Source organism: Macaca nemestrina, chromosome 10, assembly GCF_043159975.1.
Source record: "Macaca nemestrina isolate mMacNem1 chromosome 10, mMacNem.hap1, whole genome shotgun sequence".
NCBI classification, from domain to species: Eukaryota; Metazoa; Chordata; class Mammalia; order Primates; family Cercopithecidae; genus Macaca; species Macaca nemestrina.
Window position 1 is genome coordinate 93,247,574 of NC_092134.1, and position 27,512 is coordinate 93,275,085.

Below are 27,512 nucleotides of genomic sequence, written 5' to 3' on the forward strand. Positions count from 1 at the left end.
CTTAGTTATTTCTTAATTGGAATAAGATATGTAAAATTCTTAATAAAAAAGCGTATATAGTAAGGAACGCATAAATGATAGATATGCTCACTATTATCATCATCATTATTTATTGCTTTAAATATTATACTTTTCATGTGCAAGAATTTTGCCAGTGGCTACCAAAAATGAACTTGGTATTAGAGAACAATGGGAATCAATATCTCAATCTTTACCCATAATGAGAAAAAAATGGCCTACGATGGGGTTAGGGAGCCATGTTTTCTCAACATGTCAACAAGCTCTTTTCAGAGGTTCTAGAATCAAGAGTTAATTTATATATGTTCTTCACACCATTTACATCTCATGGAATATTTAATGACAACCATTCCAAAAACTCAATTACTTCCTTTAGATATCAATGAGAGTAAGATATTTCTTTCTAATCACTCAACTGATTCTCAGTGCCTTAGCTCCATGCTGAAGTCTCTTTGAGGCAGAGGAAAGGAAGATAAAAGAGTCTGAGGATCTGACATTTGGTTATTACGTAAAATCCTGCCTATCCAGTAATCTGTGTTCAGAAAATGCTCTTCACAGGAGGTACAAACAGTAGATGTCATTCAGATAACCTTGTCTACTGGGAAGCAGTTAGTAGTTTATCAGTGGTTACCTTCAGCGGGTCCAGCCCCAGTGGTTCTACTTGCTCCAGGAGAAATTGTGGCTACTGAGAGAGGAGGGACATAAATGAAAAAGATTCAGGGGCCTAGGGATGGAATGGTGGTGCTTCTGCATATAAGCACCAAAGGAAAGACATTATTGTAGCAAGCACTCAAGAAATGATTCCTGTGGAATCAGTAAAGAAACTGTGGACTCACCCGTGGTGAAACTTCCAGGGGCAACTGTTGTGCCAGGTGCCACCACAGAGGTACCTGAAAACACATTATATCTCTTTTAGAGTCAGGTCTTCATTTGACTTACTGACCATTATGACTCAGTAAGTCAAGTGAAGACCTGACTCTGAAAGGGATATAATGTATCTATTTGCCATAACTGAAATCTCTCTTTTTGAGGTTATGGCAGAGGGTGAACTAAGTGTATTTGCTTGCATTCGACAATTCATAACCAAAGCAAATAGAGAAATACTGTTTGCAACTTCAGGTGCTTCTCCTGGAAATTTAATAAAAGGGAAACTAGATGCATTTCCCTAAGGCTGACAAACTTGCTCCCCTGGCACTGCAGTGATGCCTGCTATGAGATAAAAAGTAGGGGAAATAAGTTTTAAATGTGCTGCAAACTAGATGTAGGACAAAATATTGGCAAAGCGAAGTTTTATCCATATACAGATACACACATATGCATGCATGCATCCTGGTTCCATGGGCTTTTTTTCTATTTCACACACACACACTCACACACACACACGGAAAACATTCTGAATTCCAGCGCCAATTCTGGTGATAGGTGTAATACTGCTGGAGACATCTCAACCCATTCTCAGACCTGAAGCAGTGAGGCTCAATTCTAGAATTAGTAGATTTCCAAAAAAAGTTATCTCTATAGCAAATTCATTTTTAATTACTTGCAATGTACCTAAACAAAATATAAACACTCTTAGGAGAAGCTTGATTCCTAATCTTGATGACCCTAAATCATGGACTGTTGATTCTTACCAGTTTTGAAGCCAGTTCCAGAAGTACCAGTCCCTTTTGTGGAAGTTGTGGCCTCTGAGGGAAAAAAAAAGTAGGAGAATAGTGACATCTGGGAATTTGGAATACCACAGAGGATATTGGGGTATTCTTTTATAATAGCAGCCCTAAAAGAGATATCATGACATCTGGCATGAAATAAGAAGCATTCCCTTCTTGTTAAGCTACCTGTGTTAGAACTTCCAGATATAATGGTCGTTCCAGACAATTCTCCAGTGGTACCTAAAATGCCAAAAAAGGGAAATGGAGTAATAGATCATTATCTCCCCAGGTTAGCTTGGAAGCATCCGTGTGTGGCCCTAAAGTACTGGAAGCCCTTTCCTGAGGACACTGTATCCCTACAGAGAATGGAAAATGAGCAATCTCCAAGCACTTGATTTTCCAGGCCAACCTGGGCTGTGTGTGTTGCTACTGGGTTTCCCTTTCTCTATGAGGCAAGGGAAGAATAGGGCTTAAATCACCCTGACCTGTTTCCCTTCCAGGAACATATCCCCCTGGCGTAACAGAGGTGCCTACAGGAGAAACAAAGCACAATTCTATACTTATAAGCAGGACTCTTTGATACAACTTGGAGCATTTTAATAATCAGTTGTTTTCATGAAGTTTTATAGGAGGGGAGAGAGGAAACAAATACCATGTGTAAGTAAAAGAGAAAAATGATAGAAAGTGTCTCAAACCGTGGGTGGAAAGGAAAACTGGGTAAGGAGAGTTGAAAGTCCTGGAAAGTTGGAATATATGCAATATACTCTCAAACAATCAGAAAAAATTGTTTCCATAAGCCAGGACATCGAAGACAGCCTGACTGAGACACCTGAGGTCATGAATTCACAAGCAGAATAACTGACCAGGTTGATATGACAAACTATGGCCACAGAGAAAACGCAGGACCCTCCCTCAAAAGACTTTCACTGCATTACTGTTCATGACTGTTCACTGCAGCCACCCAGATCGAGAGCTGATGAGAGCCCCAGGCCTCAGCCTGACAAGCTCACCTCCTGGTGGTCCTGCTCGGGTGGTCCCGCTGCCTCCTGGGAAAGTTGTGGCCTCTGAGAGAGAAAGGAATTGGAAGTATAAAGATTGGACAGGACATTCTGTTTGTTTCCCAAAGCCGATATTGCCGAAGGGGCCATATGCAGAATTCCTGACCTGTGTGAGCACTTCCAGGTTCCAGAACTTTGCCAGAGGTGCCCTCAGTAGTACCTGAAATAAGAAAGGTGGTCAGCTGATCAATCTGTTGCTTCTCATGAAATGGGCATGGGCTCTTAAAGGAAAGATAATAACTTTGTTTCTTCAATATACCAGTACATTTATTTCTCTGGGCTTTCTAGTTTTAAGAGTTTATCCATATATTGCTCGTGGAACATATAATTCCCTCAACGAGTTTACACTGAAAGTCCTCCACCACTGAGATCCTTTTTTAGGATTTAGTTACAGGGAGATAGATTCAGGCCAAGTCACCTCTATAACTGCAAGGGAATGGGCCCCATGCTAGCCTGATGAAGAGGCCTTTGACACAGGGAACAAGACACAAGGAGGGAACATTGAAGTGTTGGAACCCTATCTATTGATGTTAAATATTGAACATCTGCTAAATATTTGTAATATGCCAAATGTTGAAAAGCCAAAGAATTTTGCTGTATTTCAAGTGAGACATGGGAAGTTATTACAAAGTACACTTAGTTCCTTAACGGAGCTCACCTGTGATTATTTCCCCACTTGTTTTTCCATTTTCTCCTATAGAAGTTGTAGCTTCTGCAAGTGAGAGAAGAGGAATAACAATGAGGACAAAGATTTGAAGAATCTGAGAAGAGTATGGTAGGATCACCCAGGCCGACAACTCACTGAGGAGCCCTTCCAAAGCAGTGGTTCCTCCTAGCCTGGTGCTTTACCTGAGTTGAAGCTCCCAGGGGCAACTGTTGTACCAGAGGAACCTGCAGCTGTGCCTAGGTGGGAAAAAAGAAAAAGATCAACACAGGAACAATTTTGTGATCCCTGGAAGAATGTCGGTAACAAGTCTATCTGTGACTTTGAAACAGCAAAAGATACTTTCTGAACCTATAACTGACAGAAATATAGACGTGTTTCATGTCTACCATTTGCCTTTGTGAAGCCAAGTTTAACACCATGGCCAATATACCTGCCAATCTTTGCCAAGATTAAAGGTCATATCAAAGGCTTTTTCCATATTTACCTGTTTTACTTCCTGGTGCTCCAGTAGTGGTTCCTAACAAAAAGAAAAAGAAGGGAGAAGAGAAGGAGGAGGAAGATAAGAGGAATAGGAAGAGGAGAAGGAAGAGAAAGAAGAGAAGGACGAGGCAGAGGAGGAAAAAAAGAAGCCGGGGGAGAAGAAGCAAGAGTAGGAAGCAGAGGAGAGGAGGAGAAAGACGAGAAGGAAGAGGAGAAAAAGGATGAAGAAGAGAGAGAAAAAGAAGAAGAAAGAGGATTAGGTAGAGAAGGAGGAGAAGAAAGGAACAGGAGAAAAGGAAGACAGAGGAACAGGAAGACAAGAAAAAGGAGGAGGAGGCAGAGAAGGAAGAAGAAGAAAGATTTAGAATTTTTTCTTTGAACTAAAATGTGACATCTTAATGATTTCTCTGCTGAATAAAAATCAGTACTGTAATGTAACACAGACTAAGCTCCTTTCACAGGAAGAACCATTTCAGAGCCAGAGCTATTATATCTGCTCTCTCAAGAGGCCTAGAACCCAAGGGTTAGTCCCTGAGAAGGGAAAGCCATTAGGAACTTTGGGGCCAAGTGGTTTCAAATCCGAATCCAAAAAGTATTGCTGGTTTCCCCGAAATACTATAGCCCCCAAAGGATATAAAAACTGCATTCCACATGAAAGGATTTTTGCTTTATCTTTGTGCATTTTACATAATGTAATATTTCAAAATAAAAGGCTTGTTTTCCCTAAGAAATCCATGAACTTGGAATCAAACTATAACAATAAATAATGAAAATACCCAAATCTTCACCTGATTTTATTCCTGCTCCGGTGGTACCACTTCCTCCTAGGGAAGCTGTGGTCTCTTAAAGATGGAGAGAAAACCAAAATTAATTGAGTATGAAGGAAGACGGGTGAGTTAAGCTGATGAGACTACGTGAGACAAATACAATTCAAAATGTCTTATCATCTACCACTAAGTCAGCAAAGAAGCCCTTTTCCATGTAAAAGTGGTTATCTTCAAGACACAAGTTTAATTGTCCATTTTGAACTCATGGATCTTCTTTGGACCTTAGGTAGTTGCAATGGTAATAAGGTATATAAAGGCCATATGTGATATGTATATAGCAAGGAAATCAAAATGATCAATATGCTCATTACTATTAACATCATTATTTATTGCTTTAAGAATTAGACTTTTCATGAGAAAAAATTCTGCCACTGACTACCAGTGTATAATAATTCCAGTGTGGGATTAGAAATAGGAATCAATATCTCAATTCTTTACCCATAATGAGAAAGAAAATGGCCTAGGATGGGATAAGAAAACTATGCGTTTCCTCAATGTGTCAACAAGCTCTGTTCAGAGGTTTCTAGAAGCAGGAGTTAATCTGTGTATGTTTTCTACACATCATTTGTATCTCATGGAATATTTAATGAATAAAATGTCAATAACTCAATCACTTCATTTAAATATCAATGAGAGGAAGAAAAATATTTATCTTCAATCTCCTAACTGAATCTCAGTGCTTTGGCTCCATGGTGAAGTCTCCTTGAAGCAAAGGAAAAGAAGGTTAAAAAGTTGAGTGTCTGGCCTTTAGTTATTAGGTAAAATCCTGCCTATGTGATAATCTTTCTTCAGAAAATGTTCTTCACAGAGAGTACAAACAGTAGATGCAATTCAGGCAACGTGGTCCACTGGGAGGCAGGTAGTGGTTCATCAGTGCTTACCTGAGGTGGGGCCAGCCCCTGTTATTCCACTTGCTCCAGAAGAAGTTGTGGTCACTGAGAGAGGAAGAACATAAATAGAAAAGATTTAGGGGACTTAAAATGGAAAGGTAGTTATTCTGCATAAAAGCACCAAAAGGAAAGGCATATTATCATAGCAAGTACCCATGAAAGGATTCCCCACCACACTGTGGACTCACCTGTGCTGAAACTTCCAGGGGCAACTGTTGTGGCAAGAGATACCCCAGAGGTGCCTGAAACACAAAGAGACTGAGGTGATCATGGTGCATGAGTAAGTCAAATGAAGAACCGAATCTAAAAGGAATATGCTCTATGTATGTATATATTTATTTATTTATATGCCACCACAGAAATCTCTCTCTGAGCACGAGGCAAATGGTGAACTACATGTATTTGCCTGCTTTCAACAATTCAAACCAAAGCACATAGAAAATATTCCCAACTTCAGGCACACCTGGAAATTTGATAAAACAAAACTAGATGCATTTCCCCAATGCTCACCTGCTTGTTTCCCTGAGGCGGAAGTGATGCCTGCTGTGAGGGAGAAAGAGGAGGGAAAAAATGGCTTAAATGTATTAAAACTTGAGACATAAGAAAAAACATACTGAGTCAGCATTTTTATTCACATATACACTTGTAAATGCATGCGTCCTGGGTCCATGGGACTCTTTACTGTTTCACATACACACACGGAAAACTTTCTGAATTCCTCCTAAACTGCTAGCAATAGTTGTAACACAAATGGAGAAATTCCATCCCATCCTCAGAAATGGAACAGTAATGCTCCATTTTAGAATTAGTAGATTTTTAAAAAATGTATCTCCACCAGCAAATCTATTTTGAATCACTTGCAATGTCCTAAATAAAATAAACACAAACTCTCTCAAGAAAAGCTTGAGACACCTCATAATTATGATGCCATAATTATAATTATGATGCCAGATCATGGGTTGCTTCTTCTCACCAGTTTTGAATCCAGTTCCAGAAGTACCTGTCCCTTCTGTGGAAGTGGTGGCCTCTGACGGAAGAAAGAGGAGAATGAAAAAGGCTGGGAATTTAGAATACTGGAAGAAGAAATTAGGATATTACTGTATCATAGAAGTCATACAAGAAATATGACATCTGACATTAAATAAGAATTTACTTCTTGTTAAGCTACCTGTGTTAAAACTTCCAGATATAATTGTCATTCCAGACAATTCTCCAGTGGTACCTAAAATGTCAAAAAAAAAAAAAAAAAAAAAAAAAGTAGGGGGGAAGGAAATAAAGGAATAGAGCATTTTGTTTCCAGTTAAGCTTGAACCATCAACGTAGCCCTAAAGCACTGGAAGCCCTCTCCTGTAGACAGCATTTCTATAGAGAATGGAAAATGATCACCTTCCTAGCACTTGATTTTCCAGGCCCACACGATGGATAGGTTGCTGCTGGGATACACTTTTACTAAGGCAAGGGGGGAATAGGGCTTTAAATCACCCTGACCTGTTTTCTTTCCAGGAACATATCCCTCTGGTGTGACAGAGGTACCTACAGGAAATATAATTCATTGTTTGTATTTATAAGTAGGACTGTGTGATACAACTTGGGGCATTTTAATAATCAGTTGTCTTCCTGAAGCTTTCTAGTGAGGGGAGAGAGGAAATCAACATCATGTGTAAGTATATGAGAAAAATGATAAAAAGTATCAAGCTGTGAGTGGAAAGGCTGGGGAAGGGGAATAGGAAGTCCTGGAAGGTTGGAATATGTGAAATATTTTCTAATATGTTTAATTAGAAAAAAATAATGTCTCCATAAACTAGAATAGTGCAGACAGCTTGGCTGACAATCCAAGTCATGAAATTTACAAGTCCAATAACTAACCAAGGTTGATATGACACAATACGGCTGAGGAGAAAATGCAAGCCCTTCCTTCAAATGCCTTCATATTATTTGTTCCCTGTACCCACCCCGACAGAGACATGATGAGAGCCCCAGGTCTGGGCCTGCCGGGCTCACCTCTGGGTAATCCTGCTCGGGTGACCCCGCTACCTCCTGAGAAAGTTGTGGCCTCTGAGAGAGAAAGGAATTGGAGGTATGAAGACTGCACAGGACATTCTGGGGTCTCATAAGCTGTACTGGCCAAGGGGCCATGTTCTGAAGGTGCCTGACCTTTGTGGACACTTCCATCTTTCAGAGTTCTGCCAGAAATGTCCTCAGTAGTACCCCAGATAGGAAAGGATCATGGGCAGTTGGTCAATTTGTTGCGCCTTATGATATAAGCATAGGCTCTTAAAGAAAAAAAAAAAAACTTTTTTCTTCAATACAACAGAAAATATATTTCTCTGCTGTTTCTATTTTAAGGGTCAATCCATATATTATTCATATAAACTATAATTCCCTCAGCAAGTTTACAGAGAAAGTCCTCTACCACCAAGTTCCATTTTTTTAGGGTTTAGATAGAGAAAGATAGATTTGAGCCCAAGTCACACATATAGCTGTCAGGGAATGGGCCCTATGATATCCTGATAAAGGGACTTTAGAGCCAAGGCACAAGAAACAAGGAGAAAATGTTGAAGTGTCTGACCTATATTTATTAATGTTAAATTTTGAACATCTAAATTTTTGCCTAATATGCCAAATATGGAAAATTCAAAAAATGTCATATTTCAAGCAAGACATGGGAAATTATAACAAAGTACACTTCGTTCCTTAACAGAACTCACCTGTGATTATTTCAGCTCTTGTTATTCCACTTTCTCCCACAGGAGTTGTGGCCTCTGCAAAACAGGGAAAAAGAACAGCAGTGAGGGCAAAGATTAGAAGAATCTGAGAACAGTATGGTAGGATCACGCAGGCAGATACCTCATTGAGGAGCCCTTTCCAAGCAGTGGTTCCTCCCAGCCTGGTGCTTTACCTGAGTTGGAGCTCCCAGGGGAGACTGTTGTAGCAGAGAGCACTCCAGCTGTGCCTAGGTAGGAAAGAAAAGAGAAAGATCTACATGGGAAGTCTTTTGTGACCCTTAGAAACATGTGGCCAACAGTAGGTCTATTTGTGACTTTGAAGCAAGAAAAAATACTTCCTGGACTTATAACTGACATAAGGACAACCATGTTTCAGATTTATTGTGTTTCTTTACAAGGCCAAGGTTAATGCAGTAAGCAATATCCCTGCCTTCATCATAATGATTATTATTATGCCAGTGTTGGAGGTCTCATGAAAGGCTTTCCCCAAGTTTACCTCTCCTACTTTCTGGTGCTGTAGTGGTGGTTCTTAATAAAAAGCATAAGAGAGAAGGAGAAAAAAGAGGAGGAGAAAACAAGAAAGAACAAGAAGGAAGAAAGATAATTTTGACTTTTTATCTCTAAACTAAAATATGACATCTTAGTGATTTCTACACTGTAGAAATCAGTATACTAATGTTATACAGACTATGCCCTTTTCAAAGGGAAAACCTTTTCAAAACCAGAGCTATTATTACAAGTCTCCTCTCCAGAGACCTAGAACCCTGATGTTAGAACCCTGATGTTAGTCTCTCAGAAGACTTTAGAAATTTTGGTCTCAAGAGTTTACAAATCCAAATCAAAGAGCAAACTCTGCTCTCTTGAAATATTACAGCCTCAAAGGAAATTTAAACCCACACTCCACATTAAAAAGATTCTCTGCATTATCTGTAATTTAAATTTATTTTCAAATTAAAAGCTCATTAAAAAAGTTTTCTCTAAGAAATCTATCAAAGTACAACAATAAATATAAATACCCCAGAGTCTTTACCTGATTTTATTTCTGCTCCAGTGGTGCTACTTCCTCCTAGGGAAGTTGTGGTCTCTAGAAGATGAAAAGAAACCAAAATTAATTATTAGGAAAGAGGGATGAGCTAAGCTGACGTCATTACATGAGATAACCTCAATTCAAAATGTCTTGACACTTTCTATTAAGTCAGAAAAGAAGGCCTTCTGAATTTAGAAGTAATGAAAACTATAAATATACAAGTTTAATTGTGAAAATGTGAAGATACATCATTTATAAATTTATTTTATGAATTGAACCTTAGATATTTTTTCATTGGAATAAGATATGTAAACCCGTAATTTAAAAAGCAGATACAGTGTGGAACTCATAAATGATTGACATGCTCATTACTATTATCATCATTATTTATTGCTTTAAGTATTAGATTTTCGTGTGTAAGAACTTTTCCAGTGGTTACCACATTGGAACCTGGAATTATAGAGGTGTAGGAATCAGTATTTTTACTCTTTGCACATAATGAAAAGAAAATGGCCTTCGATGGGGTGAGGTGAATCTGTGTTGTCTTAATGTGTCAAAAAGCATTTTTTCAGAGGTTTCTAGAACCCAAAGTTGATCTATATTTTTTCATGTACCATTCCTATAGATTATTTAGTGAGAAAAATTTTAATAACTACTATTTTCTTTATATATCACTGAGGGAAAGAAAGACCTTTCTCTCCAATCACACAACTGATGCTCAGTGCCTTAGCTCCATGGTGAAGTCTCCTTGAAGCAGAGGAAAGGACGACAAAGGCATTTGAGTGTCCAACTTTTACATATTAGATAAAATCTTGCCTATTTGTAAAATTTTTTTAAATGCGCTACACAGGAAGTACAAACGGTAGATGTGATCAAGGCAAAGTGACCTACTGGGAAGGAGGTAGTGGATTGTCAGTTCTTACTTGCAGTTGTTGTAACCCCAGTCATTCCACTTGCTCCAGGAGAAGTTGTGGCTGCTGGGAGAAGAAGGACACAAATGGAAAAGATTCAGGGGGCATGGAATGGAACGGTGGAGCTCCTGCATAGAAGCACCAAAAGGAAAGACAAGTCACTGTAGCAAGCACCCGTGAAAGGATTCCCCACCACACAGTGGACTCACCTGTGCTGAAACTTCCACGGGCAACTGTTGTGGCAGGGGCCACCGCTGAGATACCTGAAACACAAAGAGGCTGAGGTGATCACAGTGAATGAGTAAGTCAAATGAGGACCTGAATCTAAAAGGGATAAGCTGTATTTCTGTATTTCATTGCCATAACAGAATCCTCTTTCTCTGAGCAGGAGGCAGGTGGAAAACTTGGTGTATCTGCCTGCTTTCAACAATTCATAACAAAAGAAGATACAATGTTTCCAAGAACAAGCACAACTGAAAAGGTGATAAAAGTGAAACTAGATGCATTTTCCCAATGCTCAGCTGCTTGCTTCCCTGTTGCTGCAGTGATGCCTGCTGTGAGATAGAAAGAGGAGGAAAAATAGTTTAAATGTATTGAAGCTACACAGGCAGGAGAAAATACTGAGTCAGCATTTTTGTTCAAATATACATGTTAAATGTATGTGTCCTGGTTCCATAGAGGTCTTTTCTGTTTCACACACATGCATTGAAAACTTTCTGAATTCCACCTAAACTGCTAGCAGGAGTTGTAACATAAATGGAGAAATGCATCATATCCTCAGAAATGAAGCAGTAATGATCCATTTTAGAATTGGTGGATTTTCAAAAAAAAACATACCTCTACCAGCAAATCTATTTTGAATCACTTGCAGGGTCCCTAAATAATACAAACACAAACTCTCTCAAGAAAAGCTTGGGAGACCTAATATTTATGACGTCAAATCACGGGATGTTTCTTCTCACCAGTTTTGAATCCAGTTCCAGAAGTACCAGTCTCTTCTGTGGAAGTGGTGGCCTCTGATGGAAGAAAGAGGAGAATGAAAAAGACTGGGAATTTAGAATACTGGAAGAAGATATTGGGATATTACTTTATCAGAGAAGGCTTTAAAAAATCATGACATCTGACATTAAAATAAGAGGCATTTCTTGTTAAGTTACCTGTGTTAGGACTTCCAGATATAAAGGTCATTCCAGACAATTCTCCAGTGGTAACTAAAATGAAAAAAAAAAAAAAAAAAAAAGGAAAGGAAATAAAGGAATAGAGCAGTTTGTCTCCAATTAAGCTTGGAAGCATCAATGTAGCACTAAAACCCTCTCCTGTGAACACTCGATTTCTATAGAGAAAGGAAAACGAACAACTTCCTAGCACTTCATTTTCCAGGCCAACATGGGATGGATGTGTTGCTGCTGGGATTCCCTTTCACTGTGAGGCAAGAGAAAAATAGGGCTTAAATCAACCTGACCTGTTTCCCTTCTAGGAATATATCCCCCTGGTGTGACAGAGGTGCATACAGGATGAAAAAATCATTGTTTTATATTTATAAGCAGGACTGTGTGATACAACTTGAGGAATTTTAATAATCAGTTGTCTTCATGAAGCTTTCTAGTGTGAGGAGAGAGAGGAAATCAACATCATGTGTACGTATATGAGAAAAATGATTAAAAAAGTATCAAGATGTGAGTGGAAAGGCAACCTCAGTAGGGGAATAGGAAGTCCTGAAAGGCTAAAATATATGAAACGTTTTAAAATATCTTTTATGAGAAAAAATAATGTCTCCATAAGCTAGAATAGTGCACACAGCCTGGCTGACTATCCAAGGTCATGAAATTCAAAAGCAGAATAACTGACCAGGTTGACAGGACACCATATGACCCAGAATAAAATGCAGGCCCCTACTTCAAATGCCTTCACTATTTGTTCTCTGTAGCTACCAGCTAGAGACATGATGAGACCCTCAGGCCTAAGTCTGACAAGCTCCCCTCCGGTTGGTCCTGCTTGGGTGGTTCCACTTCCTCCTGGGAAAGTTGTGGCCTCTGAGAGAGAAAGGAATTAGAGGTATGAAGACTGCACTGGACATTCTAGAGCCCCATAACCTGTATTTCCCAAAGGGCCACGTTCAGAATTCCTGACCTGTGGGGGCACTTTTAGCCTCCAGAGTTCTGCCAGAGATGCCCTCAGTAGTACCTGAAAAAAGAAAGGATTGAGGTCAGTCAGTCAGTTTATTGCTCCTCAGGATATGGGCAGAGGCTCTTAATGAAAAAAAAATTCTTTTCTTTAATAAAACAGAAAATTTATTACTCTGGAGTTTCTATTTTTAAGAGTTGATCCATGCATTGTCTATAGAACATATAATTCCCTCAGCAAGTTTACAGAGAAAGTCCTCTGCCACTGAGTTTTTATTTTTAGAATTTCGGTCCAGAAAGATAGATTTGGGCCAAAGTCACCTATATAACCATCAGGGAATAGGCCCCATGATGCCCGGATGAAGGGTTCTGAGACCCAAGGCAAAAGATATAAGGGGAAAATGTTGAAGTATCTGAACTATATTTATTGATATTAAATATTGAATATCTGCTAAATTTTTGCCTAATATGCCAACTATAGAAAATTTAAAAACTTTTGCCATATTTCTATTGAGACATGGGAAATTATAACAAAGTAAACTTAGTTCCTTAGCAGAGCTCACCTGTGATTATTTCAGCTCCTGTTTTTCCACTTTCTCCTATAGAAGTTGTGGCCTCTGCAAAACAGGGACAAAGAACAGCAGTGAGGGCAAAGATTAGAAGCATCTGAAAAAACATGGTAGGATCACCCAGGCAGACACCTCATTGAGGAGCCCTTTCCAAGCAGTGGTTCCTCCCAGCCTGGTGCTTTACCTGAGTTGGAGCTCCCAGCGGAGACTGTTGTAGCAGAGAGCACTCCAGCTGTGCCTAGGTAGGAAAGAAAAGAGAAAGATCTACATGGGAACTCTTTTGTGACCCTTAGAAACATGTGGCCAACAGTAGGTCTATTTGTGACTTTGAAGCAAGAAAAAATACTTCCTGGATTTATAACTGACATAAGGACAACCATGTTTCAGATTTATTGTGTTTCTTTACAAGGCCAAGGTTAATGCAGTAAGCAATATCCCTGCCTTCATCATAATGATTATTATTATGCCAGTGTTGGAGGTCTCATGAAAGGCTTTCCCCAAGTTTACCTGTCCTACTTCCTGGTGCTCCAGTGGTGGCTCCACATGAAAAGAGATTAGGAGAAGAAGGAAAGAGATTAGGAGAAGAAGAGGAGAAGGAAAGAAGAGGAAAGAAGAAAGAAAATCTTAAATTTTCATCTATGAACAGGACATTAATGTTTTACAGACTATGCTCTTTTCAAAGGGAAAACCACTTCAAAGCCAGAGCTATTATTGCAACCCTCCTCTCCAGCAACCTAGAACTCTGAGGTTAGTCTCCCGAAGGGAAAGACTTTAGGAACTTTGGGCTCAAGAGTTTACAAATTCAAATCCAAGAAGAAACTCTGTTTCCTTGAAATATTATAGCCTCAAAGGAAATTTAAAACCACACTCCATACTAAAGGGATTCTCCACATTATCTGTGATAATTTTCTGCAATTTCAATTTATTTCCAAATTAAAAACTCATTAAAAAATTTCCTCTATGAAATTTATCAAAATACAACAATAAACATAAATACCTCAAAGTCTTTACCTGATTTTATTTCTGCTCCGGGGGTGTCACTTCCTCCTAGGGAAGTTGTGGTCTCTTGAAGAAAACCAAAATTAATTGAGTATTAAGAAAGAGGGATGAGCTAAGCTGATGTCATTATATGAGATAACCTCAATTCAAAATGTCTGGACACTTTCTATTAAGTCAGAAAAGAAGGCCTTCTGACTTTAAAAGTAATGAAAAACATAAATATATAAGTTTAATTGTTAAAACCAAGAGATACATCACTTGTAAATTTATCTTCTTAATTGGACCTTAGGTATTTCTTAATTGGAATAAGATATGTAAACCTCTAATTTAAAAAGTAGATATAGTAAGGAACTCATAAATGATCAATGTGCTTATTACTATAATCATCATTATTTATTGCTTTAAGTATTAGACTTTTCATGTGTAAAAGTTTTGCCAGTGGCTACCACATTGGAACTCAGAGTGATAGGAATCAATATTTTTATTCTTTACACATAATGAAAAGAAAACGACGTTTGATGGGCTCAGGGAACTCTGTTTTGTTAATGTGTCAGCAAGCTCTTTCAGAGGTTTCTAGACCAGGAGTTAATCTTTATGTTTTGCACGCACAATTTCTATAGAATATTTAATGAGAAAAATGTTAGTGGCTATTATTTCCTTTATATATCACCGAGGGAAAGAAAGACCTTTCTCTCTAATCACACAACTGATGCTCAGTGCCTTAGCTCCATGGTGAAGTCTCCTTGAAGCAAAGGAAAGGAAGATAAAAGCATTTGAGTGTTGACGTTTACGTATTGGTAAAATCTTGCTTATTTGGAATTGTGTTTTTTCCCCAACAAAAATGCTCTTCACAGGAAGTACAAATGGTAGATGTGATTGAGACAATGTGACCTACTGGGAAGGAGGTAGTGGATTGTCAGTTCTTACTTGCAGTTGTAACGCCAGTCACTCCTGTTGCTTCAGGAGAAGCTGTCACTGCTTGGAGAAGAAAGACACAAATGGAAAAGATTCAGGGGGCATGGAATGCAATGGTGGAGCTCCTGCATAGAAGCACCAAAAGTAAAGACATGTTACTGTAGCAAAGCATCCATGAAAGGATTCCCCACCACAAGGTAGACTCACCTGTGCTGAAACTTCCAGGGGCAACTGTTGTGGCAGGAGCTACCACTGAGATGCCTGAAACACAAAGAAACTGAGGTGATCACAGTGAATGAGTAAGTCAAATGAGGACCCAAATCTAAAAGGGATATGCTGTGTTTCTGTATGCATTTGCCATAACAGAAATCTCTTTCTCTGAGCACAAGGAAGGTGGAAAAATTGATGTATTTACTGCTTTCAACAGTTCATAATAAAGGAGATAGAGAGACAGTGTTTCAAGTACAAACACAACTGAAAATCTGACAAAAGAGAAACTAGATGCATTTTCCCAATGCTCACCTGCTTGCTTCCCTGTTGCTGCAGTGATGCCTGCTGTGAGATAGAAAGAGGAGGGAAGAAAGGTTTAAATGTGTTGAAACTTCAGATATAGGAGAAAATGTTGGACAAGCCAATTGTTAGCTACACAATTATGGATGCATGCTCCCTGTTTCCATGAGGCTCTTTTCTACTTCATGCACATTCACACAGAAAACTTTCTGGTTTCCAGCTCAAATGCTGGTGAGAATTGTAACTCAATAGAAAAATCCCATCCTGTCATCCGACTTGAGGAAGGCAGGCTCAATTCTAGGACTGGTAGTTTTTCCAAATAAATTAACAAATAAATAACAGCAATCCTATTCTGAATTACTTGCAATGTCTCTAAATGAAACACAACTCTCTCAAGGAAAGCTTGAGAGTACTAATCCTTATGAGGCCAAAGTATGGGCTATTTATTGTCACCAGTTTTGAGTTCAGTTCCACTAGTGCCACTCCCTACAATGGAAGTTGTGGCTTCTGAGGGGAAGAGTAGAATAGTGAAGTCTGGGAATTTGGAATACTGGAGGGGATTTGGGGGTGTTATTTTATCATAGCCGTCCTAAAAGAGATACTGTGACATGTGACATTAAATAAGAGGCATTTCCTTCTTGTTAAACTACCTGTGGTGGAAGTTTCAGATATAATGGTTGTTCCAGATAATTTTCCAGTGGTACCTAAAATGCAAAAAAGGAAAATGAAACTATAGAGTATTATCTCCCCAACTAAGCTTGGAAGCATCAATGTGGCCCTAAAGCACTGGAAGCCCATTCCTGAGTACACTGTTTCTATAGAATAAAAATGAACAGCTGCTTAGCACTGGGCTTTCCAGGCCAACATGGGATAGATGTGTGGCTACTGGGTTTCCCTTTTACTACAAGGCAAGGGGAGAATAGTCCTTTAAATCTGTTTGCCTTCCAGAGACATAGCCCCCTGCTGTGACAGAAGTGCCTACAGGAGAAACAAAGCATGGTTTTATCTTTATAAGTAGAACTCTTTCATACAACTTGAGGGCATTTTAATAATCACTTGACTTTATGAAGCTTTCTAGTGAGGGGATACAGAAAATAAGCATCATGTATAATTAAAGTAGAAAAATGTCAAGCTGAATAAAAAGGAATGAGATCATGTCCTTTGCAGGGACATGGATGAAGCGGGAGGCCATCATCCTCAGCAAACTATCACAGGAATGGAAAACCAAACACCGCTTCTTCTCACTCTTAAGTGGGGGGTTGAGCAATGAGATCGAATGGACACAGGGAGGGGAACATCACATGCCAAGGCAAATTAAAGGATGGGTCAATAGGTGCAACAAACCACCATGGCACACGTATCCCTATGTAACAAACCTGCACATATCCCGGAACTTAAAGTAAAAGAAAAAGAAAAAGAAAAGAAAATGTCAAGCTGTGGGTGGAAAGGTAAACTGGCTAAGGAAGACTGGAAGTCCTGGAGGGTTGGAATGCATGTAATATACTCTCAATCCTCATATCAGACAAAAATGTCTCCATAGGCCAGGATACTGGAGATAGCCTGGCTGAGACATCTGAGGTCATGGAATTTATAAGCAGAATAACTTTTCAGACTGTTATGACATAATATGGCCTCAGAGAATGCCGACTTCTCCTCAAATGCTTTCATATTATTTGTTACTGCAGCCACCAAAATTGAGAGATGATGAGAGCCTCAGGCCTCTGCCTGAAAAGCTCACCTCCAGGTGGTTCTGCTTGAGTGGTCCCACTGCCTCCTGGGAAAGTTGTGGCCTCTGAGAGAGAATGGAACAGAATGTAAGAATTAACAGCATTTGAAGTGACCTGGATGAGACTGGAGACTATTATTCTAAGTGAAGTAACTCAGGAATGGAAAACCAAACATCGTATGTTCTCACTGATATGTGGGAGCTAAGCTATGAGGACACAAAGGCATAAGAATGATACAATGGACTTTGGGGACTTGGTAGGGAAGAGTGGGAGGGGGCAAGGGATAAAAGACTACAAATAGGGTGCAGTGTATACTGCTCAGGTGATGGGTGCACCAAAATCTCACAAATCCCCATTAAAGAACTTACTCACGTAACCAAATACCACCTGTACCCCAATAACTTATGGAAAAATAAAATAAAAAATAATTTTTTTTTAAAAAAAAGGCTGCACAGGACATTCTGAGCCTCCCATAAGCTGTATTGCCCAAGAGGCCACATTCAGAATTCCTGACCTGTGTGGGCACTTCCAGCTTCCAGAGATTTCCCAGAGATGCCCTCAGTAGTACCTGAAATTAGAAAGGATTGTAATTGGTTAATTTGTGGTCTTTAATTTAACGGACATGGGCTCTTAATAATAAAACAAATTAAATGTTTGTTTCTTTAATATACCAGGAAATTAATTTTTCTGGACTTTAGTTTTGAGAGTGAATCCACACTTTGCCCATGGAACATATCATTCCCTGAGCAAGTTTACTGTGATTTGTTCTGAGAGAAAGTCTTCCACCACTAGTCCCTTTCTTAGGTTTTAATGATAGCAATGTACACTTGGGCCCAAATCATCTATGTAACTGTCAGGGAATGGGTCTCATGATGCTGTGATGAAGGATCCTTAGACCCACGGTGCAAGACATAAGGAGGAAAATTTGAAAGGTCTGTACTGTATTTATTGATGTCAAATGTTGGACATCTGTTAGATTTTCCTTAATATGCCAATTCTGGGGAATTCAAAAAGTATTTACATATTTCAGGCCAGATTCTTGGGAAGTTTTCAGGAATAGTTAATACCTTAACAGAGCTCACCTGTGATTATTTCAGCTTTTGTTGTTTCTCTTTCTCCTACAGAAGTTGTGGCCTCTGAGAAAGAGGAAAACAGGACAGAAGTGATGAACAATATTTCAACACCATGGAAAACCTATGGTAGTTCTCCTACCCAGGGTAACACTGGAGGAGAATTTGTCATAGATGGACTCGTGGAGGAATGTGCCATCTCAGGGACCCACCTGTGTTGGAACTGCCAGGTGCAACAGTTGTGCCAGGAGCTACCCCAGTGGTGGCTGAAACACAAAGGGTCTGAGATCATCACAGTGACTTGTGTTTGTCTTCTGAAGACCTGCCTCCAGAAGAAATCTGGGCGTATCTTTGTTATATCAAAGAGCCCTTTCACTGCTTCCTGATGAACTGAGAATTGTACGCCTTTGCTGTGACCCATAGCATTAACAAAGCAGTGGAAATAGTAATGTGCCCAAATTGAGATCCCTCCACTGAATTTCATACATTCACTCCCAGACAAGGAAACGGGGTGGTTTTCTCTCCCCTTCACTGGTCAGGCTCCCAGTTGCTTGGCCTCCTGAGGCTGCCGTGGTGCCTGCCATGGGATGAAAACCAGAACAATGTTTTCATGTGCCAAGAACACTGGAAAATATTTCACATCATTATTGCTTTTTTGAGTGAGAAAACTTTTATATAGGGTATGCCTGCTTCTAGAACTTATATTGTTTTCTTTCCAGAAATACACTGTTTTCCAGCTCCCCTACACCATAGTGGTATGTATGACTTTGCAGGAGAAATCTCTTATGCTGATTGCACCACCAGCCCCTCTTTAGAAAGTTACAGCTGTGGGGCTAGATGTTGGTTTTAAGAGTTTTCCAGAATATGTTCAGTGTGAGAAAACACTGAAAGTAAATGCAAACCACTACCTAGGAAAACACACTCCCAAAAGATGAGCCTACGGAGAGTCACAATGTATGCTAAACCCTAAGCTGTGCTCTGCTCATTCTCACCTGGGCTGGATCCAGATGGAGGAACACTGCGGCCTTCTATTAAAGTTGTGGCCTCTGGGGGAGGAAGTGATGAATGGTGAGATCAGAATTTGGGATATTGGGAAAAGAATGAGGTTGGTATTTCATCAAAGCAGCTCTAAAACTATATTATATGGTTAAACATGGAGATTTCCTGCTTATCAACCTACCAGTGTGGGACGTTCTAGATATAGCAGTTGTCCCAGATAATTCTTCTGTAGTAACTAACAGTGGAAAAAGAAAGGGATCAACATGGCATTACTTCCTAAATCAGTTGTGGAAGTAGCTATGTGGCTTTAATCCACTGGAAGAACATTCCTGAAAGCCTCTATTTTGTAAGGAAATAAACTATAAGCGACTACCACTTCATGTTCTGGCCCACCTATCCATCACTGTTGCTACTGGGGTTCCCTTTCCATAGAGCACACTGAATGTGGATGGGAACCCTATCTCCTCCTCACCTGTTTCACTTTCAGATGCTGAGCTCTCTGGTGTGACAGAGGTACCTTCAGGAGAAAAAAAAAAGCAGATGACATTCATCTTTCTGAATTTTACTCATCAATTACCTCAGGCATTTTGATACTGAGAATTTGAAAATAGAACTTGTTAACTCTAATCCTAGCATATGAGGACTGTATTTAGTCCTTCCTACCTGGTCTGGAGCTCTGTGAACTGCTGCTGACTCGAGCTGAAACCATAGTTGTACCTATTAAAGAAAGTGGAGTGAAGGCCGGGCGCGGTGGCTCAAGCCTGTAATCCCAGCACTTTGGGAGGCCGAGACGGGCGGATCACGAGGTCAGGAGATCGAGACCATCCTGGCTAACACGGTGAAACCCCGTCTCTACTAAAAAATACAAAAAACTAGCCGGGCGCGGTGGCGGGCGCCTGTAGTCCCAGCTACTCAGGAGGCTGAGGCAGGAGAATGGCGGGAACCCGGGAGGCGGAGCTTGCAGTGAGCTGATATCCGGCCACGGCACTCCAGCCTGGGCGGCAGAGCGAGACTCCGTCTCAAAAAAAAAAAAAAAAAAAAAAAAAAAGTGGAGTGAAAAAATCTTCAAATAAAACATTTCACCTTTCAACTAAGCTTTATTAAGTATCTCTTTCATGTGATATTGTTTTAGGCCCTTGGGATGTATGAGTGAGCAAAATGTTCAAAGACCTCTCTCCTAATGCACCCTACATTCTAGTAGCTGGAGGACAACAATGAACAATAAATGTAACAAAGAAGTCAGTGTGAAAGATGTTAGTAAACACTTTAGGAAAAAGGCAAATTGTATAAAAGGGTCAAGGACCCTGATAAGCAGGGGTTATCCAGCAGCTAACCCTCATCCCTGCTACATAATAACTAGCTCTGCAAACCTGGGCTCCTGGAAATCCAGAGGGATAAGTCAGGTGAGGCCAGGGAATTCCTAGGCACACCCAGGTTTTGACTCTGGCATGTTATATTCCCAGAGGAAATGCAGGCTCCTTTCCTCTGCCCACTTTCACATCAATGTCTTCACTGCAGAGAACAGGGATTTGATAAAAGCACCAAGGCCTCAGAGTAAAAAACTCACCTCCTGGACGTTCTGCTTGGCTGGTGTCACCCCCTACTATGGAAGTTGTGGCGCCTGAGAAAGAAAAGAAAGGAAGGGGCAAAGATTAAGGTTTGGGAGACCATACACAGTGCTGCAGGCAGACTATGTCAACCAAGGTGCCCATGTCCAGATTTTGCATGTATTTTCAGACTCGCCTGTCTTGTAACTTCCAGGTTTCAGTGTTTTTCCAGAGACTACGCTAGTAATACCTACAATAACAAAGAGATGGTGTCACTAGTTCAACAGTTTGTCCACTGATTTGAATAGGAATCTCAAATCCCCACTTGGAAGCAAACTATTATTCTGACACTTGCAGTGCTAGAAGTAATTCGTATTTGTCCATGCAATACTTCTTTCCACACAGTTTCACTGAGACAGTTCCCAACTATCATGTCCTTCTTTTTGGCGGGGAAATTGGAATTTTCTCCCTATATTACCTATTTTTCTGTCATGGTTTTACGTTACGATGCTTTAATGAAAGCCCTTGTAAGCCCAGGAAATAAGGAGGCAATATAATGATTGTGTAGTCTTTGTCTCTGAATTTTCACAATATAGCATAGACAAATCATGTAGATATTTTCGGAAGACTATTGAAGGTGTCATTAGGAATTACAGGTCTTAGTCTAGCAGCACTCACCTGTAGCTCTTCCAATGCTTGTTATTCCACTTACTCCTAGGAAAGTGGTGGCCTCTAAGGGAGACAAAGGGATAAGAGTTACCTGGAGTATATTTAAGGATTGTGGAGAAGATATGGTGCTACTCCTGCAAAAAATAATATAAAGGAGATATCTAATTATGCGAGGGCACGTGGAAGATTCCATGTCAACCTGTTGACTTACCTGTCTTGGAACGGCCAGGGGCAACAGTTGTGGCAGGAACTACCCCAGTGGTGGCTGAAACACAATGGGAACTGGCATCACCACAGTGACTCCTGTTTGTCTCCTGAAGACCTGCCTCTAGAAGGAATCTGTTTACATCTTTAAGATGTCAAAGGTCACTTTTTCTGGCTGCCACTCTGATGTGTTTTCCCATTCATTAATAAACTACCAAGTTGGGGCATTATAGCTGACATCCCATGACAGCGAGACAGACAGTTTTCTCCCATATTTACCTATTTCACTGCCAGGAATAGAAGACAAAAAACATTTGCTTTATAATAATTGTATCTATTTCTAATTACATTTTTAATTGACCTATAATTTTACATATTTCCAGTGCGAGGTTTTGATCTAGATGTACATACATTGCATAATAGTCAAGTCATGGTCTTTAGCATAACCATAATCTCTGACATTTATCATAGCTTTGTGGTAAGTAAATTTAGAATCCTCTTGATCTGCTTTGGCTGTGTCCGCACCCAAATTTCATCTCGAAATGTAGCTCCCACAATTCACATGTGTCATGGGAGGACCCGGTGGGAGATAGTCGAATCATGGGGGTGGGTCCTTCTCCTGCTGTTTTTGTGATAGTGAACAAGTCTCACAAGATCTGATGGTTTTACAAAGGGGAGGTCCCCTGCACAAGCTCTCTCTTGCGTGTTGCCATGTAAGTCATGCCTTTTGCCTTCCACCATGATTGTGAGGCCTCCATAGTTACGTGGAACTGTGAGTCCATTAAACCTCTTTTTCTTTATAAACTATGCAGTCTTAGGTATGTCTTTATCAGCAGCATGAAAATGGACTGATACATCTCTCTTCAAGGTATTTTCAAATATATACTATAATACTGCTTACTGTAGGCACTCCACTACACTATAGACCACCAGAACTAATGCCTGCTATCTAATTGTGATTTTGTCCCCATTGACTTATTACTAATTATTTCTATCACTTTAGGGCAAAAAAATCTATGTAGGCATGACTCCAAGATTCATATACCTCTACTTCCCAGGGTTAAAACTGCTTTTAGTTCCTACTACTATGCTGAAAATATTTCAATATAATGTTATAGGGAAATTTCTCAAAACAATTACATTCCATTTACACCCCAACTAGAAGAGTCAACCCATTTGAAAAGTGTATATTAAAAGGTTAAGGAAAATATTAGATTAAAAAATATATTTGTCCTTAGACAGATTGTCCCTAAATAAATTACTTCATATTCTGTAGGAAAGCCTACTTCCAAACAAGTCATCCTGAAAATCATGATTCTTGGTAACTCCCAAATCTTGAGCTGCCATCCTCACCTGTTTTGGATTCACTTCTGGTACTGCTCCTGTCTCCTGTGAGAGTTGTGGCCTCTGAGGAAAGAAAGAGAAGAATCAAGAGGTCTAGGAAATTTGAGATGCTGGTAAAAAGTACTGAGTTGCTATTTTATTACTGAATTTCTACAAAGTTATCACCCATGCAAGATGATGATATCTTTCTTATTGAACTACCTGTGTTGGAACCTCCTGATGAAATGGTTGTCCCAGAGAATTTACCAGAAGTCCCTAAAATGAGAAAGTAAAGGAGCTAATAGAGCAAGCAGTACTGGAGTCAGCAATGTGGTCCTGAAACACTGAAAGACCTTTCTTGAAAACTTGTTTCAGAAAATATGAACCACGAATAATTTTTTGCCAACTTACTAACGTTTTTATACTGACTATCCCTTCCCCTGTACTCTACTGAAAAAGGAAGCTTAACTTCACTTTCTTGATTTTACTTCAAATATTGTGCTTTCCTTGTGCTCCCAGGAAAGAGAAAAAGACTTGAACATTCTAAATGTTCTCATATCGGTAACTGGCGATATTGTGCTTATCAGATGCTGAGCAATGCCCTACTATGAGATATTTATACCCTCCCCTGCTGATTTTAAGTAGTTCATCCTACCTTGCTTCAGACCCTGTGAACTGCTGCCGACACCAAATGAAACTGTGGTGGTAGCTGCTAAATTAAACATAGTGACACTCTGCATAAGAATATACCAGTCACCCATCTCACATTATGGAAGCATTTTCTCTGTGCCTGACATCCTCTTCTCAGAGAAAAGAATAGACAAACGTCTCTGCCTCATGTGATTTACGTTTATGGGAGAGGGAAAACATGAAATAAGAAGTGTAATAAATATGTTCGAGAGATGGCAGCAGGTGATAGTGCTATGCAGAGTGGTGATGAGCAGAGCAGGGAGAATCAGGGTTCTGGGGAGGCTGCTGCAGGTCAGTGGGCCTCAGACAGGTGTTCAGAGAACTAACACTGTCACACAGGCCATGGGACAATGCCTGGCTTAGATAACCCAGTGTCTGAAACTCCTTAGCAGAACTACTCAGGTTGGCCAGAATACATGTTGACCTTCCAGACAAGAATGAAGCCCCTTCCTTGGCCCCGTTTCTCATGTATGTGTTATCCTGAGCACAAAACGGCAATGATGAGAACTCTGAAGGCAGGGACTGACGAAGCTTACTTCCTGGAGCTTCTGACCTGGTGGCCCTGACCCCTCTGGTGGAACTTGTGGCCTCTGAGAGAAAAGAAAGCAGGGATGACATCTACAGTATGGGAAGTACAGGGTTATGTAACCCTACGAGCCTGTCACCCGAGCAGCCATGGTGTAGCATTCCCTGTGTGGCTTTGAACTTGCCTGTGTTGTCGTTCCCAGGCTCCAGAGTCTTTCCAGAGAATGCCCCAGTGGTAGCTATTAAGAAAGAGATGGGTAATCGTGGGTCAGTACCTTGTCATCATCAAGTGGGCAGAGAATAACAACCTCAAAGTGGATAAATCTGTATGCTTATTCAATATTTCAGGAAACCGGGCTTTAAATCCCAAAAGGTCATCCATAGACTCCTCATTTAATATCCTTCCCATGGTATAGTACCAAAGGAACTTTTACTTATTGAGTCTCCATTTCTCCAGGTTTCAGGAACAGGGTCCTAGCAGCTACCACCCTAGATTCTTTATATAACTATCAAATGGCTGCATGATTATCTTGGGAACTAGTGGGAGGGTCGCTTAAAGTATAGAAAGAAATTAAATTTTGAGTTTCTGATTTGCTATTACTGATTTGCTAATTTTGAGTTTCTGATTTGCTCTTACTTTCAATAGCAAAACCACAGTTACTTTTGCAACAACCTAATATAATTAATGAACGAAGGTAAGATTTTACCTAACAATGCTCAATGTTGCAGAAATGGGTAGCATGCATACATTTCAAGCAATAACCTTTAATGGATATTATTAAAAAGTGAGTCCAATGACCCAGCAATGCTCACCGGTGGTTATTCTACCTCTTGTTTTTGTACTTCCACCTAGAGAAGCTGTGGCCCCTGAGAGACAGAAAAATGGAAAGGCATATTAAGAAATATTCAATAAAACTGAAAAGAACATGATACAACTTCTTGAAAGAACAGCTCCAGAGGAGACATCGAACATCGAAATACGGGCAGAGCTCAGAAGGTTTCCTGGCAACCTGCAGACTCACCCGTGTTGGAACTGCCAGGGGCAAGAGTTGTGCCAGGAGCTGCCCTAGCGGTGGCTGAAACAAGGAAAAGTGGGATCACCATGGTGATCAACTTTTCCCTTTCCTGTAGGCCTGCCTCTAAAACTACCCAGATCTACCTTAATTATTTATAAATGGCGCTTTCCATGATCCTCCCTGATGTCATGTCCTGTATATTTTCTCCATATCCATTTTACTAGCAAAACAATCAGAAGGTCCGGTTCCTCAACCTAAGGCAATATTTCTGGTCTTCCATCAGGAGACAGGTGGTGGAGCCCATGTTTACCACTTTACTCCCCAGAATGTGGAAGGCAAAAACAATTTTCCTGGGACTCTTACGCATCAAGAATATATTTTACATTTCTGTTGCTTCTGAGGTTTGAAAACCACTATTTCAGTATGTTTCTAAGGCTCATTTCAGTTAATTCTTCTGCCCTAGATAAAAACTGTTTATAGTTCCTAGTAATACCCTTGCAACATTTCCAAGTATCCTCACAGGAGAAACGTCTCAGAACAAATGCAACAGAAATCTCACTTTAAAAGAGGCTACTGGTAAAGTTTTATAAACAGTAAAATCTAAAGAAAATTCTGTGGGACCTAAGATCCATTATACTTAAATAGATGCATAATATTCTGCAGAAAAGTCCACGCCCAAACAAGACATTCTAATGAGAGTCAAGATTCCTGGTAATATGTGAATTATGGGCTGCTCTTCCTCCCCTGCTCTGGATTCAGTTTCTGTACTGCCCCTGCCTCCTGTGAAAGTTGTGACCTCTGAGAAAAGGAAGAATAGGATCAAGAGGTCTGGGAGACACTGGTAAAAAGCATGAGTTGCTATTTTGTGATTGCAGCTCCTCAAAGTCATCATGCATTCAAGATGAGGATTTCCTTCCCATTCAACTACCTGTGTGGGAACCTCCAGATGTAATTGTTGTCCCAGGTAATTCACCAGGAGTACCTAAAATGAGAAGGTAAAGGAGCTAATAGGACAAACAACACTGGAAACAGCAATGCTGCCTTGATCCACTGGAAAACCTTTCCTCAGAATCTCTGTTTCTGAAGGAAATGAACCATGAATAGGTTTCCCTGCAATGTATGCACTACTGTTTTTTTGTTTTGTTTTGTTTTTTTGTTTTGTTTTGTTTTGTTTTGTTTTGTTTGGTACTGACTATTTCTTCCATCACAGCCTATTCAAAAAGAAGGAAGTTTAAACTCACTTTACAGATTTCATGTCCAGTGACTTGGCTCCCTGGTGTTCCAGGAGCAAGAGAAACTCTTGAATATTCCAACTGTTCTCCTTTGTGGAACAGGTAATCCTGTGATTACCATGTTTTTAAGAATAAACACATAGGAGACATTTATAGCTTCCTTTAGTGTTTTTCTGTAGCCTATGCCAACTGGCATGGGATCCTGTGAACTGCTGCTGACAGGAAGGGAAACTGTGGTGGTAGCTACTGAAGTGAACAGACTGACATTCTACATAAGAATATGCCTATCACGACTGGATTAAGAAAATGTGGCACATATACACCATGGAATACTATGCAGCCATAAAAAAGGATGAGTTCGTGTCCTTTGTAGGGACATGGATGCAGCTGGAAACCATCATTCTCAGCAAACTATCGCAAGAACCAAAAACCAAATACCGCATGTTCTCACTCCTAGGTGGGAATTGAACAATGAGATCACTTGGACACAGGAAGGGGATCATCACACACCAGGTCCTATTGCGAGGGCGGGGGGGGAGGGATAGCATTAGGAGATATACCTAATGTAAATGACGAGTTAATGGGTGCAGCACACCAACATGGCACAGGTATACATATGTAACAAACCTGCACGTTGTGCACATGTACCCTAGAACTTAAAGTGTAATAAAAAAAATAAAAAATAAAAACAAGAATATGCCTGTCACTTCTCTTATATTCTAAATGCATTTCTACTGTGCCTGATAGTCCTGTCAGTGAGAAGAAAGGACTCTGCCTCATGTGATTTACATTTGATTTACGGAAAACAGAAAATTAACAAGAAGGATAATAAATATGTTTGAGTGATGGCATGAGGTTATAGTACTTTGCGGAATCATGATGAGCAGAGCGGGGAGAATCAGTATTCCGGGAAGGCTGCTGCAGGTCAGTGGGCCTCAGACAGGTGTCCAGAGAACTAACACTGTCACACAGGCCATGGAACAATGCCTGACTTAGATGGCCCAGTTTCTGAAACTCCTTAACAGAACTACTCAGGATGGTCAGTTGTTGTGCTTCCAGACAAGAAGTAACTGCTTTTCCTTGGCCACCATTCTCATTTATGAGTTCACCTCAGCACAACACGGCAGTGAGAAGAATCTCA

General features: G+C 40.1%; 1 protein-coding gene and 1 long non-coding RNA gene across 2 annotated transcripts in view; one reads left to right on the forward strand and one right to left on the reverse strand.

The window, feature by feature from the left end:
* LOC105470179 (mucin-19) overlaps nucleotides 1-27,512 on the reverse strand; it is a 191,360-nt gene that overhangs the window by 38,536 nt on the left and 125,312 nt on the right. Inside the window, exons 85-133 of the mRNA XM_071071871.1 lie at nucleotides 26,068-26,121; nucleotides 25,146-25,199; nucleotides 24,937-24,990; nucleotides 24,309-24,362; nucleotides 24,135-24,188; nucleotides 22,939-22,992; nucleotides 21,593-21,646; nucleotides 21,391-21,444; nucleotides 20,733-20,786; nucleotides 19,829-19,882; nucleotides 19,638-19,682; nucleotides 19,347-19,400; nucleotides 19,159-19,212; nucleotides 18,379-18,432; nucleotides 18,179-18,232; nucleotides 17,611-17,664; nucleotides 17,108-17,161; nucleotides 16,020-16,073; nucleotides 15,382-15,414; nucleotides 15,067-15,120; nucleotides 14,872-14,922; nucleotides 13,957-14,010; nucleotides 13,453-13,482; nucleotides 13,130-13,183; nucleotides 12,940-12,993; nucleotides 12,384-12,437; nucleotides 12,185-12,286; nucleotides 11,411-11,464; nucleotides 11,216-11,269; nucleotides 10,463-10,516; nucleotides 10,266-10,319; nucleotides 9,350-9,399; nucleotides 8,812-8,851; nucleotides 8,489-8,536; nucleotides 8,298-8,351; nucleotides 6,758-6,811; nucleotides 6,563-6,616; nucleotides 6,100-6,132; nucleotides 5,778-5,831; nucleotides 5,581-5,634; nucleotides 4,661-4,714; nucleotides 3,575-3,622; nucleotides 3,384-3,437; nucleotides 2,832-2,885; nucleotides 2,678-2,731; nucleotides 1,854-1,907; nucleotides 1,650-1,703; nucleotides 855-908; nucleotides 650-703 (exon numbers count right to left, since the gene is read on the reverse strand). Of these exons, the coding sequence (XP_070927972.1) occupies nucleotides 650-703; nucleotides 855-908; nucleotides 1,650-1,703; nucleotides 1,854-1,907; nucleotides 2,678-2,731; nucleotides 2,832-2,885; nucleotides 3,384-3,437; nucleotides 3,575-3,622; nucleotides 4,661-4,714; nucleotides 5,581-5,634; nucleotides 5,778-5,831; nucleotides 6,100-6,132; nucleotides 6,563-6,616; nucleotides 6,758-6,811; nucleotides 8,298-8,351; nucleotides 8,489-8,536; nucleotides 8,812-8,851; nucleotides 9,350-9,399; nucleotides 10,266-10,319; nucleotides 10,463-10,516; nucleotides 11,216-11,269; nucleotides 11,411-11,464; nucleotides 12,185-12,286; nucleotides 12,384-12,437; nucleotides 12,940-12,993; nucleotides 13,130-13,183; nucleotides 13,453-13,482; nucleotides 13,957-14,010; nucleotides 14,872-14,922; nucleotides 15,067-15,120; nucleotides 15,382-15,414; nucleotides 16,020-16,073; nucleotides 17,108-17,161; nucleotides 17,611-17,664; nucleotides 18,179-18,232; nucleotides 18,379-18,432; nucleotides 19,159-19,212; nucleotides 19,347-19,400; nucleotides 19,638-19,682; nucleotides 19,829-19,882; nucleotides 20,733-20,786; nucleotides 21,391-21,444; nucleotides 21,593-21,646; nucleotides 22,939-22,992; nucleotides 24,135-24,188; nucleotides 24,309-24,362; nucleotides 24,937-24,990; nucleotides 25,146-25,199; nucleotides 26,068-26,121 (2,586 nt within the window). The remainder of the gene's footprint in view (nucleotides 1-649; nucleotides 704-854; nucleotides 909-1,649; nucleotides 1,704-1,853; nucleotides 1,908-2,677; nucleotides 2,732-2,831; nucleotides 2,886-3,383; nucleotides 3,438-3,574; nucleotides 3,623-4,660; nucleotides 4,715-5,580; nucleotides 5,635-5,777; nucleotides 5,832-6,099; nucleotides 6,133-6,562; nucleotides 6,617-6,757; nucleotides 6,812-8,297; nucleotides 8,352-8,488; nucleotides 8,537-8,811; nucleotides 8,852-9,349; nucleotides 9,400-10,265; nucleotides 10,320-10,462; nucleotides 10,517-11,215; nucleotides 11,270-11,410; nucleotides 11,465-12,184; nucleotides 12,287-12,383; nucleotides 12,438-12,939; nucleotides 12,994-13,129; nucleotides 13,184-13,452; nucleotides 13,483-13,956; nucleotides 14,011-14,871; nucleotides 14,923-15,066; nucleotides 15,121-15,381; nucleotides 15,415-16,019; nucleotides 16,074-17,107; nucleotides 17,162-17,610; nucleotides 17,665-18,178; nucleotides 18,233-18,378; nucleotides 18,433-19,158; nucleotides 19,213-19,346; nucleotides 19,401-19,637; nucleotides 19,683-19,828; nucleotides 19,883-20,732; nucleotides 20,787-21,390; nucleotides 21,445-21,592; nucleotides 21,647-22,938; nucleotides 22,993-24,134; nucleotides 24,189-24,308; nucleotides 24,363-24,936; nucleotides 24,991-25,145; nucleotides 25,200-26,067; nucleotides 26,122-27,512) is intronic.
* LOC139356804 (uncharacterized) lies at nucleotides 13,453-19,126 on the forward strand. The gene is made up of 3 exons (XR_011609234.1): nucleotides 13,453-13,692; nucleotides 14,908-15,158; nucleotides 18,221-19,126. It is a non-coding gene; the product is annotated as an uncharacterized lncRNA (long non-coding RNA).